This window comes from Rattus rattus, chromosome 2 (assembly GCF_011064425.1).
Source record: "Rattus rattus isolate New Zealand chromosome 2, Rrattus_CSIRO_v1, whole genome shotgun sequence".
In the NCBI taxonomy this organism is placed as follows: Eukaryota; Metazoa; Chordata; class Mammalia; order Rodentia; family Muridae; genus Rattus; species Rattus rattus.
Genome location: NC_046155.1, coordinates 213,204,815 through 213,218,494, shown reverse-complemented (window position 1 = coordinate 213,218,494; position 13,680 = coordinate 213,204,815). Strand labels below are relative to the sequence as shown.

The 13,680-nt window shown below is 39.2% G+C and overlaps 1 protein-coding gene across 1 annotated transcript in view; it reads left to right on the top strand.

Annotated features, from left to right (window-relative positions):
* Window positions 1-13,680, top strand: part of Lama2 (laminin subunit alpha 2) — a 470,233-nt gene that overhangs the window by 408,437 nt on the left and 48,116 nt on the right. The window contains exons 53-55 of the mRNA XM_032895270.1: window positions 7,398-7,536; window positions 9,487-9,498; window positions 12,381-12,501. Of these exons, the coding sequence (XP_032751161.1) occupies window positions 7,398-7,536; window positions 9,487-9,498; window positions 12,381-12,501 (272 nt within the window). The remainder of the gene's footprint in view (window positions 1-7,397; window positions 7,537-9,486; window positions 9,499-12,380; window positions 12,502-13,680) is intronic.

Below are 13,680 nucleotides of genomic sequence, written 5' to 3'. Positions count from 1 at the left end.
GGTGTATACAAATGCATTCATATAGATAGTGTACTCATAGTATGTGTGTGTGTGTGTGTGTGTGTGTGTGTGTGTGTGTGTGAGAGAGAGAGAGAGAGAGAGAGAGAGAGAGAGAGGGCTTATCTTGACTGTTAGCTCAAGTCACTTGTGCAAATGCAACCTCACATCCAGAACTGCTTCTATTAGATTTATCTGCTGCTGTATAAGGAATGACTGTGAGGTACTTTATTCCCAATTAAAGTAGAGTGGCCCAGCACTCTGTAGATGTGTCCATCCAAAGTGGAGTGGACATGGGCTGTGTAAGAATGGTAGCTAAAGATATCACTGGGAAAAAGCCAAAGAATAGGATGACTTCTGCTTCAAGTTCCAGTCTTGAGTTACCATGTAGGCTTTTTCTCATGATGAATTTTAACCTCTAAGTCGAATAAACTCTTTGCTCCTCAAAATTGTTGTTGGTCAGAGGGCTTTATCACAGCAATAGAAAGCTAATTAAAGCAAGATGTTTAATCATAACCAAGATGGAAGGCCATGTCTCTTAGTACTTAGAATGGTGTAATGATCCAATTATTTGGATAGAATCTCATAATTCTCTTTACTATAGCATTACCAATATCTGAAATCCAAACTTTGATACTTCTACAAATAGATATAGACCTAATTAATATTTATGAAGCCAATGTAATATTTTAAGAAAAATTAGATTTAACCATGTACCACCTTACCCCACCCTCTGTATTTAATTAATTAATTTATTTATTTATTTTTTTGTGAATCATCTTCTTAGCACAGTGCAAGAACTAAAGGAAACCTGAAGCAAATTTTTGCCTTCAAAAACTTAGTCAGATGATAGAAAAATGGTTAATTGTTAGGAGAGCTGAGTATAATAAGCTAGCTGTCGTCGTAAGTGTTTCTATTGCTGTGTCCAAAAGCAACTTGGGAAGGAAAGGGTTTATATACCTTACTCTTCCATATTGTCACTAAAGGCAGGAGCTGAAGCACAGACCATGGAAGAGTGCTGCTTACTGACTTGCTCCTTGTGGCTTATTCACCTGGCTTTCTTTTCTTTTCTTTTTTCAGTTTTTTTCCCTTTTATTGGATTTTTTATTTACATTTCAAATGATATCCCCTTTATGGAAATCTCCTACCCCATGCCCCCTTCAACTGCTTCTATGAGGGTGCTCCCCAACCCACACACACACACACTCCCTTCCTCCTCCCTGCCCTGGCATTCCCCTATACTGGGGCATTGAACCTTCACAGGACCAAGGGCCTCTCCTCCCATTGATGCCTGACAAGGCCATCCTCTGCTACATATGCAGCTGGAGCCATGGGTCCCTCCATGTGTACTCTTTGTTTGGTGGTTTAGCCCCTGGGAGCTCTGGGGGGTCTGGTTGGTTGATATTGTTGTTCTTCCTATGGGGTTGCAAACTCCTTCAGCTCCTTCATCCTTTCTCTATCTCCTGCATTGGGGACCCCATTCTCAGTTCAGTGGTTGGCTGTGAGCATCTGCCTCTGTATCTGTCAGGCTCTGGCAGAGCCTCTCAGGAGCTATATCAGGCTCCTGTCAGCATGCACTTCTTGGCATCCCCAATAGTGTATGGGTTTGGTGACTGTACATGGGTTGGATCACCAGGTCGGGAAGTCTCTAGATGGCCTTTCCTTCAGTCTCTACTCCACACTTGTCTCTGTATTTCCTCCTGTGAGTATTTTGTTCCCTCTTCTAAGAAGGACTGAAGTATCCACACTTTGGTCTTTCTTCTTCTTGAGCTTCATGTGGTCTGCGAATTGTATCTTGAGTATTCTGAGCTTTCAGGCTAATATCCACTTATCTGTGAATGAATACTATGTGTGTTCTTTTATGATTGGGTTACCTTACTCAGGATGATATTGTCTAATTCCATCCATTTGCCTAAGAATTTCATGTAGTCATTGTTTTTAATCACTGAATAGTTTTCAGTTGTGTAGATGTACCACATTTTCTGTATTCAATCCTCTGTTGCAGGACATATAGGTTCTTTCCAGCTTCTGGCTGTCAGGACCACCAGACCTGGGGTGCTACCACCCACAATAAGCTGGACCCTCCCATATCAATCACTAATTAAGAAAATTACCTACAGGTTTGCCCACAGGCAAATCTTACAGAGGCATTTTTCTCAGTTGGGATCTCTTCCTCTCCAATGACTCTAGCTTGTGTCGAGTTGATATAAAACTAGCTGGTGCCTAATCTCAGAAGAAAACTATTTGAGTGGTAGGGAGAAATCAGCTCCAAGGAATACCCCTGAGACACGAAGAAGGGTAAAAAATGGCCTAGGTAAAAGCACCTGCAGAATTTTCAAAGGAAAGTTGCACAAATCCTGGGACCACCAGAGAATGAGATATACCACTTTGAAGATACATCTCCTTGGAGAAACTCCTTAGAGAAGAGAAAAGCTAATGTTACCGTTGTGTAAACTAACATGCTGCATCTTTTGTCCCCATGTAAGAAAGACACAAAGCTCTCAAGCCACAAGAACTCTGTGTAGTTCAGGAAGGACATTTAATTGGATGTTTCCCAAAGTTCTTTAATCACACAAACCCTTCCACTACTGCGTCATCAATATTCTGCCAAACACGTGTTAGCAATCGCGCTAATCGCTATCAGTAAATCTGTAAACTGAGTGGATGGATGATGTTAGAAAATTACTGGATGATGCTTGGATAGCAGGGTGAGTCTGCAGAGCCTTGTGAGCCAATAAAATGATGTTAGCCATAGGGTATCATAACTCCACCAAGATTGTGGTACTATTAGATCTAGGCTCCAGTGAAAATTTCTTTCAGAGCAACTTGGCCAGGATCTTTGTGACCATTTTGGTTGCTTCTGAAATCTTGAAAGGTCCAGTAAACAGAATAAAAGTAAAATTAGTAATGAGAATGGAGAGGGAAGAATGGGATTGAATGATCTCAAATATCATATAGTCGATAAATAAGGAATCCTTTTTTTCTTAGATAACAAGATTATGATGGTGCTACTGAAGGAGTTGCTAAAGTGGAAGAAAAATATCAAGAATTTTGTTGTGTTTGAAAAAGTCAGTTCTATTTGAGAAATGTTGTATTCACAGTTTCTTTAGTATCTTCAATGGCCCAGGGAAACTGTTTACTTGGCAGGTAATTAGATGTAGTAAGGATAATAGAAATGTAGAGAGGAGGTGGAAAAGTTGGAACCATCCTTGTCTTCACAATGGTCAGAGACGGATTACGTTGAAAATAGCTGGGTAGGATGATATCAGCTCAAGCTGGCCCACAGCCTGAAAGCCCACAAGTATTGAAACAGCAATTAAATGAAGACCCTGTAAAGGGGGCATAAAGAAATGATCAGAGAAAGCCAAACTGAGTCTTTGTGAAAGCCTGACATTAAAGTAGGTAAAGAACACATTTCTTCGAAGAATGAAGAGCTGGACTTGGTGGCACATGCCTGCAATCCCAGCTGTGGGAAAGTAGATGCAAGAGGATTAAGGATTAAAGGTCATTCTTGATTAAATAGTAAATTCTAGCCATGGTTACATAAGACTTTGTCTCAAAGGAAAAGGAAGAAAAATAATTTAGCTTATCATAAACCATAGAATGCTGATAGAAATAAGAGTAACAGAATTAATAACAAGTAGAGATGTAGAAGACATTGTGGTTTGAAGGTAGTATTGAAAAGAACAGTAGGAGTGTAGTTATAGAAGGATTGTAATTGTTTATTAGGGTGCAAAGGACTGTGGGAAAGCAGGTGCTGTGGTAATAAACTGATTCCAAAGGAAGCTTGACTCAGAAATCCAAGAGGAGAGAGAGTAAAAGGTAGTAGCTATCAACTGTGAGTATGGAGTTGGAGCGCAAGAGTCAGGAGCTAAGAGAACATTCTAGGGCTGTCCATTGGTTTCTAGCATGTCCTAAATTACTGGCAAGTATTTGTTATTTTGAGTGAATGACTGAGTGATTCTTTAGCATATAGACATACATAAATTGTTATAAACACTTATTGACCACAAAAAATAACAAACAATATAACACAAATGAATGAATACAAATTATTTCATGATATAAGTTAGGCAATAGGAGTAAACTTTACTAAATTATATAGACAATGCAAACTCATCTATACTCACATAAAGCAATTTATCCCACATAAAGCAAATGGGTCTGTGGGTTTCAAGATGGCAGAGGTGTAGGCTAAGGAGGTAGACCTGCAGGAACTCACAAGGAAGAGGATAGACACGTTCATAGTTTCCACGGGTGTATGGATACTTCAGATTTTGTCAGAGTGTACCTATTAAACACAGGCTACATTTAATATGTCAGCCAATCAACAATACCTCACTAAAGCTATTCTTAAATATCATAATTAGTATATGTGCATAGAATAACCACATCAGTGAGGACATCGATTTGATTAGCTATGAATGCTGAGGGGGATGCTTCAAGTTGAAAAGACTGACTAGGAGTAACGATGCAACCAAATAAAATAATTCATCGATGCTTGAGAGTCCAGAGTTCCCCACTTCGGTTCAGAATATGTTTCTCATTTTAAAAAAGCCAATAATGGTGTCTTACTTGCCGAGTGTGAATTCTTGGGTAAATTCAGGACCAGACATGAATATTTGGATGTTGTTATTATATTTATACATAGAAATAAACTTGAGCTTCCTGTGTTAGCTAAAACTAAGATGTGAGCAAAGAAAAGAACATTAGTGCAGATCGATATATATCCTAAGTATTCAAAGATCTGTAGGAAGGGCCAGTGAGACGACTCAGCAGCTAAAGATGCCTGCTACCAATTCTGACCTCCTCAGTTTGATCCATAGAACCAACATGGTCAAAGGAGAGAACTGTCTCCTGATAGTTGCCCTTGACCTCCACACATAGGTGCGCATGCGCAAGCGCGCGCACGCACACACACACACACGCACACACACACACATACATACACACAAGCAGACACATGTTTAATAAATATAATCAAAACCTTCCTTAAGGATAAAGGGGAAGAGATTGAAAATTAAAGGTAAAAATACTAAAGAGGTTGATACCTTGGAAGGCAAAAGAAAAAAAAATCCTACAATGAAAGAAATACTAACAGCATCAAATATCTCATTAAAACTATGGTTAGGACTTAAGTTGCTTAGGTTTTAGGAGTAGGGAGGGAATTCCAGAAGGTTTTAAGATAGGAGCACATCAAGTACTGAGGTGAGAAGAAGTAAGGCTGTAGCAATGAAAGTGATTGCATTTGATTGGTGACCACATTTGTTCCTTTGTACAGACTATTGTTTGTAAAAACACTGCTCTCTTGAAATTCAGAATCAATCTGTGAGGTTGTTTGTACCTTCCTTAACTCTGGAGTAAAAGCAGAGCGACTAATAGGAACATAATCCCCAGAGTGCACAGAATGGGACCAAAGCTGAAAATAACTAAGTTTTTGTTGGATTTAGAAAAGAAAAGGATTAACAAGGTAGAAATGGTGTATAGCAACCTAGAGATGATTCAAAATTATATGAAAAGCCCCCATGCTGTGCTTACTAAGGAATGACACCCGTTTTCCCCATGGTTACTCATAAAATGGATTGCTGAACCCACCAAATCTAAATGTGTATGGGGGATAGCTACTTTGATAGTCTACAAATTTAAAAAAGAATGGCAAGAGTAACATTCCCTACCAAACCTTCCTCATCTCAAAGGCTGCAAGAGAGCCTTCCTCAGAGTTAGTGTAGGACTCGTGTGTTCCACTTGAGTTCTGTTGATGCTGTTTGGTTCTGAGAATGGCCTCTAAAACTACATATATTCTCTCATGGATACAGAGGGAAAGTATGTCCAAACACTAGCGTGCTGGTGGTGACAGAAGCAGAGTCTCATGTCATACACAGCATTTAAATACTTCCCAAGTCTTCAAAGAAACATCTCATATTCCAGTGAACAGAGCTATTGTAAACCTTTCTCTGTGATATGAATGTAAAAAACAAATTGAAGATGTAAAAAAGTCTTAAAAAAAACAGCTCTGGCATAAATCTATTTTACTTGATCTGTACACACACACACACACACACACACACACACAAACAAAAGGTTTGAAGTTTGGGATATTTGATTAGAGTCATTATTTTTTAGGCGTTGATGGTATTCAAGTTTACTGAAGATAGATTTTTGAGGGACAGTAGCATCGTAGACTACAAAGGAAGTTTGGAGTTTGGTAAATTTTGTGTTCTAAAGAATCTCAATTCTAATCAATGATGAATGGTCAGAGTATAATAATCTTGCATGTTCAAACATATTTGAATATCGCCTCATCTGTGCCCCTCTCTTAGAACACTGAGTTGTTCTGAAACATGCTGAAAGATCCAGGCAGCTATGCATTACGATATATGTTCAACACTGGTCCAGCATGTACCATAGGCATTGAACCAGGGACATGGAAGAAACTAACGTTGCAAACAGTAAACATTTAGAGATTCCCTTATGGCTCAAATGCCCATTTCCAAACCCACCCTAATTCTTGTCTTCCACCAGGCAAAGATCCAGAAGCAAAATCTGTAAGATTAATAAGCTGATGCCTCAATATACGTCAAGGGCCTAAAACATGTGAAGTACTTAAGGGTTAGGTCTAAGTAGGTACCGTGCTGAGGAAGCATGTAATTTAGAAGAAGCCAAGACTGACCCTTAGAAATGAGTGAGAAAATAGACAATATGAAGAGTTCCCATTTGCTTTCTAAACAAAGAAGTCTCATTAGAGATATAACTCCTGTCTTCTTCCCTTCCTATGTCTGCTCCCCTCCACATGGGAAAACCCCTTTGAGATCTAAGAAAGCAATAAGACATGAGGACAGGGCATCTCTCAGCAACACAACCTCCTGGTCTACATTGTGTTTGACAGTAGATGTGGATCTCGTCACCTCGTGGGACCAATTATCCACACGTCTCTACTTTTGTGTGCTATGGTTTTACTCAAGTAACACTTTGCAAATGAACAGAAACCTCAGTAGTTCTGAGGATGCTGAAATTCGCAAATTTGAAGAGGCGAAGAGTTGAAACATTTCTAATTACCCAATTTCTAGTTAGATGGTTGTGATAACACAATACCCATTTTCTTTAGTGTAAGAAACGATATCAAGCGCTTTTGCTGATAGCCATCTACACTTTCCTTCTTTGTCTCCTGCTCTGTCTTCCTTGTGTGGAAGCCATTATTTTCCTGCTCTGGTGTGAATGTTTCGATAATGTACTGCATCAAAGCTATTGTAGTAGACTGAATGGCTACATGTGTACTACACATGCTGAGAGAATACCAGTGCCCGTGTGAAACATGGACAACACATCTCCAGTTGTCAGCAAGTACATAGCTGTGGTGATCCTTGTGCTAATTAAGTGGAATATTCCTATTTCCGTTTCAGCGAACGTATCAATTGTAGACATTGATTCTAACCAGGAGGAGAATATAGCTACTTCATCTTCTGGAAACAACTTTGGTCTTGACTTGAAAGCAGACGACAAAATATATTTTGGTGGCCTGCCAACTCTGAGGAACTTGAGGTAATCTAGTTCGTATTTAAAGTGAAAGTTTTAATTAAGCGGTCAGTAGCGTTGTAAAGTTTCATTACAATAGCAATGTCATATAACCTTTAGCTACAGAAAGGACTAATCACAAAAATAACGTTGCATGTAAGAACAGCACCAAGATTTAGAAACTGGGGGGTTAATTTGACATCTTTGCTAGAGAGATAAATTGGAATTGCTATTTCTCTTATATACACCTGCTGAAAAGAATTATGAAGGTAATTAAAGATGGGAGCTGAAGTTGACTGTGGGTTTTGTAATTGCTGTTCTCTGTGCACAGTCACCAGAGAGAATGGCATTTGACATTGTGCAGGCTTCTGAAAATTAGTCAGTGTTCAGGATGCTGTGAGTGTAATCTGTGTTATTGTGAGTCATTAGCATCATAATAGCATAGCGGAGCTTTCCCACATACTTAATACTAAATGACACTTGCTATTCACATGCCTACTCTAGTTCACTTTAGAAGTTTCTCATAAGCTCTGTAGTCAGAAGGACGGGAAGACATCTTTAGCTCACAGTTCAGTTAGTTCAAAAACAGGAACTAAAAAAGTCAGAAAATAGTCTGTGCATCATATAATTAAGTTACTGCTTAATATGAAACCTGGGAAATAATTCCCGTAAAGTATCTAGCATGCACTATACATTAACTGAATCTGGTGAAGACAGAATGAACGATCTCGTTAGACTACAGGTAGCTATGACACCCTCAAAGAAGTACCATGCTTTGAGGTTTCTCAATTTTGGATTTTGGCTTTTTATTGGTGGTTTATCTAGGGTGTGACAGTCCTATGCTACATCTGGAGAATTTTTAAAATGCTACAGTTGGAAATCATGGAGGAGAGTTACTCCCTATATGTCACTTTCATATAAACTGAAGGTGCTTTCCCCAAAGTCTATGTATAGACCAGGCGACTGTCTAACTGCCAATCTTTTATAGGTGTGTATTGATAATCTTCATGGTACAGGTCATGTGTGTATATTCATGCACATATGTTATCATATATATCTACACATAGATCAGCATATTTATTTTTAGTAATATAATTTGGAGGTATCAAGTTATAAAAATCACTGAACGACAAAGTGATTGGAGCAGTGATGTGGTTACCACTGAGTAGTTCCTTTGCTAAACAGACACTCAACACATGATTGCTGAATACCTGCTGTCTACCAGGCAGCATACCAAAGCCGGTATTCCATTACTTAAATTCAAGATTTATCTTTAAAAATCATTAACTATATTCAGAATGAATTAAAGGTAGTGAAATAGGACTACCTATAAATATTTCATTATAGTCTAGTGACAGTTTTTATCACGAGAAAGTAAGTTTGTAAAACACAAACACATCATGAATTAACTTAATTGAGAATGGTTTATACCTTGGGTATAGTTTTCAAAATTATGTTCTGAGTCTCTACTCCTGAAATGTTTCTCCATCCGGCAATTTAAATGATAATACTGCTGTACTATGGCGCTCTGTTACAAAATAATCTTTACACGCATGTTCGTGATTGACAAAGCAGCCAAGTGTTTACCTGCTGTTTTGTGCAGTCAACATCTCTATATGATGCTGTGGTAAACAGAAATTATTTTCACATGTATTGTTAAACTTGAGAGGCAATATTTATAAGCTGTCCATAAATACCATGTTGGTTCACTTTCCCATATATCATGCCAATAAAAGTAAGAGCTTTGAATTTGTATTCCAAAATAAAAATGTCTAAGAGGTATAGTTTGGGAAATCTCTGATTTCCAGTTTTACTTCTATGGAGGACATATATCTATTCGGTGTCTGTCCTTTTTAAATATTCCTTTCTATAAGATGGGCTTACAACAAAATTTATTATTAAAGTTTGTTGTTTTGTTAAATGAAAATGCAATTAAGAGTAAATTGTTTTTTTTTTCTTTCTTTCCCGTTGGCTTAGTATGAAAGCAAGGTAAAATTTAAATTTATGCATGCCTTCTTCAAGCGCATGGCTGGGGAGACGCTGCTTTGTGGGGACAGAAGCAGTGCAGAGGCACTGTGAGGGACGCCATGGAGTTGCTTCCACAGTAGATTTCAGGCGCAAATGATGCGAGAGTCCTCACGCTTCCCAGCACTTAAGACGAGCCTGTGCTTGCCCACCATCACTGGGTTACAATGTCTGTCGTTTCGCCAGCTCTAAGGGAATTTCACAACATCCTCAAACACCTGGCACAGTTCTTCCCAGCGGCCAGCAGGATATGCCGAAAGGGCGGCTGGTCAGCCAAGCTGGATATAGTCTAATTCTGTGGAACCATAGTAAGATGGCTTCCAGAGCAGAACCGTAAATGCTGGCCTCCCTAGTACTGTGCTGTTTGCCCAGCCACCTGTGCTACCGAAAGCTTAGTCCCGCCTTCACGCTTTCTTCAGGCCTGCAAATGTGCATTTACGCGGCCATCGTATCTCTTATCAAAGCTGCTTCTTTGTCGTCAGATAGAAAATTATCTATGGAGATTTATGGAAAGAACCTGTGCCATTGCCACATTTCAAGTAAATATTTGAGTTAAAATCTGAGAGGTTTAAATACAGTCTCCCCACGGCTTTTCAGAAACCGTTACATTCTTCCCTGCTGGCAGGTATTAGTAAGAATTAGTCAGCCTCAGGAGTGGCTCATCAAGTCCCGGAGATGGCTGGCTGACCCTTGCCAAAGCCAAAGGTGTTTTGCCATTTCAGGAGCCTAACTGTTGCCAGATTTCTGAACAGGAGATAATGAAGCCAAAATGATCCACGGATGTTTAAAGCAAAGACCACAGTTTAATATCAGAAACTAGGACACATTGAATATAGGGGAAATAACAATTCATATTTTTTTTTCATGACGTCATTCTGGCACTAATCATGCTCTGCTTGCAGAGATGAGCAAAAGGCAAAGACTGAACATTCAGTGGATACATACGGATGAATAAAACTGCAGGGTATCACAGTCACCTTGTAGTTTTTGTGCATGAGTGGTGAACCTCAGGAAAGAGACTTGTGGTCTCCTTAGGAAGCAAATCACTGTACCGTGTCTCTTCCTGGGGCTTTCACAAGGTTTACTTTGCCAAACCATTACTTTTTGTAAAGGACCTCAGTATTTCCACAAAACGATAAACTTGGTGCGATTTACTTTATTGACAAAACTCTCCTCATCCCCCCAAAGTGCCATAGACTTGTCCTCTTCTAACAGACAGTTCGGGGACAAGTGAGCACAGGACATGAAGTCCAACATCCTGTTTGTCTTTCCATGATGATAAGCAAGAGTCCTTCCCTTCAGCTGCCCACGTTCTTCATGATCACTGACTGAAGGAACGGAAAGAGAAGGCCTTGGGGACCAGCAACCGTGATCAAAGGAAATAAAGAAGTTCCAGAAAGAAGGGGGTGGGGATGAAGGTGAAGAACAGAACAAATACTTGACAAGAAATAAATCACCTGGTACAGACTGCCAGGGTCTAATTTGCTTTTCCACCTGTTTTCCCTCATGCCATGTGCTTTTTATAAAGATGAAAACGAGAAACTTGGCATCAAGGGACGCCGAGTGGAGGATTAATCATTAGCCTATCAAGTATAATATTGGTGTCGATTGGACACGTTCCAGATGCTCATTAACAGTACATAATGAAAAATTACAATTTTTACCCTTATATTTCGACAACTCTTCGATGTGGTAGCGGCTAACCACTGAGGCCATTTAACTTTAAAATACCCAGTATTAACATTACTCGGCTTCTCCTTCACACAAACCACATTGCAAGTCCCAGTAGGCACATATGCATGGGAACTAGTGAACTATCAGCTGGACAGTATCGAACAGGGCATGTCTATCATCACAGAGTCCTGCTGTCATAGACTCCAGAGATGTCACCACCATTCACATCCTGTCTGCATGTGCCAATCGTGCATCCGATGTTCTGTTCTCAGCAGTACCTGCAGACTTTGCTCATATACACTACGGCCGTTATGTGTCCTATAGATACAAGGATGGAGTCCTAGAAAAATCAGATGACTTGGCCAATTTCAAATAATCTGAGCCACATGTTAGAGTTAAAGGCAAGGAATTAATTTCTAGTTGACTTGTAATTTTTGACATGCATGCTGTGTCTTAGTGAGCAGAAAGCAAGTATTCAAGTGAGATTTAGGTGGATAAGGTATCAACCATATTAAAAGAACTATTTTGCATTAGGTTGCCTTATTGTTATGGCACACACATACATACACGCATTTATGTACACATATTTTCTCACACACTCACACATGCATGTACATATGCACACACTCTCTCACATGCACTCACAAATGCAAACATATCCACAAAAAATGTGCACACACACACACATACACATACACACGCACACACACACACACACCTCTAGATCTTCAGGAAGATGTCAAATAAACATTTCCAAATATTCTTCCTACAATTTCAAACAAAACTTTTAAGAGCTTTTTGTAAATAATTGAATTATTTTGCCCACACAATCATCTGCTCTTTAGTGGAAACAAGGAACAAGAAGCACTTATTTCATTATGCATGTGAAGCACTAATAAATGAGTTGATTTCTTGGCCTCATATTAAAATGCTGTCAGTGAAGTTTCTCTTAGAGAGGAGAACAGCATCAGAATTCTTGGTGCAGAGTGATGTCAACTTGCTCTCAATCCAACCATCACATATAGAAATCAGGGTTTACTGAGTGCACGTGTGATAGACATGCTCTTGCCTGTGTGTGTGTTTCTTACACATGGCTCTCCCCAGTGCTCAGAGTCTACACCGCCACCCATCTAATGGAACTCCTTTTGCTCTCCATTTGCCCCCCTCAACAGGCCAGAAGTCAATGTGAAGAAATACTCCGGCTGCCTCAAGGACATTGAAATTTCAAGGACTCCTTACAATATCCTCAGCAGCCCCAATTATGTTGGTGTGACCAAAGGCTGTTCACTGGAGGTTGGTCTGTTACTAAAGGTTCTATAACATATTTTTATCATACTTCAGTTACTTCACATGAGTGCTTTTATTAGAATTGTTCCCTTGTTAGTGTGTTTTAGACTTGTACCGATCTTTTCTTAGTCATGCGTACATGACATATTAAGACAAAAGCATTCAACCAATCACTGCAATGGAAATGTATTATGAAGAGCCAAAATTATACTCTACTTTCCAAATCATATAGCTCTTAAGTATAGAGCAGGTACCTTTAATATGAATAGCTCTTCTGATTGGGTCTCTCTTCCTTTCCAATAATACTATTTCTCAGCTTTGTCGTCTTTCCTAACTCCATTTCCCCTTTCCATATTATACAGCTTGATTACCTTTTTCCCTAGGATATATCAGTAGTCCACACGAACAGTAGCATCATCCACCCTCCCTCCAGTATGTAGCATCTTGCCTACAGCTTTGAAGTTGTGTGTTGTACCTCATTCATGTCTGCAAAGACTCATGTGATAGATGCAAAATCTCAGGGATGCCTACTCAGGAGTGACTCTTCAATTCTGGCCATTTGGTTTTGAGAAAACACAAAGAACATCACTTTTATCTCTTAAAATATCTATGGTACAATTAAAGATGACCAGAAAATACTAGCAAGAATTTTATGGAAAATCTATAATGATGAGATTTTAAAATAAGAAAATGTTGAATCTATGAAAAACAAATTTTTGTTTACCTACTGTGTTAAACTGTTCCTTCTGATAGATTCCTCCAATCTAAGTCATTTTGAGTCACTCCAGAAGAAAGGACAGAGAACCCGAAAGAGTAAATTTGCCTTCTGAGCAGTGGGTCAAGATTGGAACAGACCTGCCTGGGTCTTCGTAGTTACAGGCTTTAGTGGGAAATGGTCACAGCCTCCCACACCAAACTTAACGAGAAAGGAAGAAATGCGGAAGGAATTAAAACTCTAATGGTTTATGCTGTCTTCTAGAAGAAAATTTTACTGAGAGTTTAAATCTTCAATGTCTAACTCTTATGTGTGGTCAAAAGGTTTATCTGCTAGAGTGGAAAGCTAGCTGTTGAGAGCAGTGGACTGGACAAGCTGTGTGCACCTTGGCAATGCATATGTAAAGGCATTCCAGAATCAAAATTTTTGGCTAAAACAGGATACAGGAATTTAATATGGATATATATTGC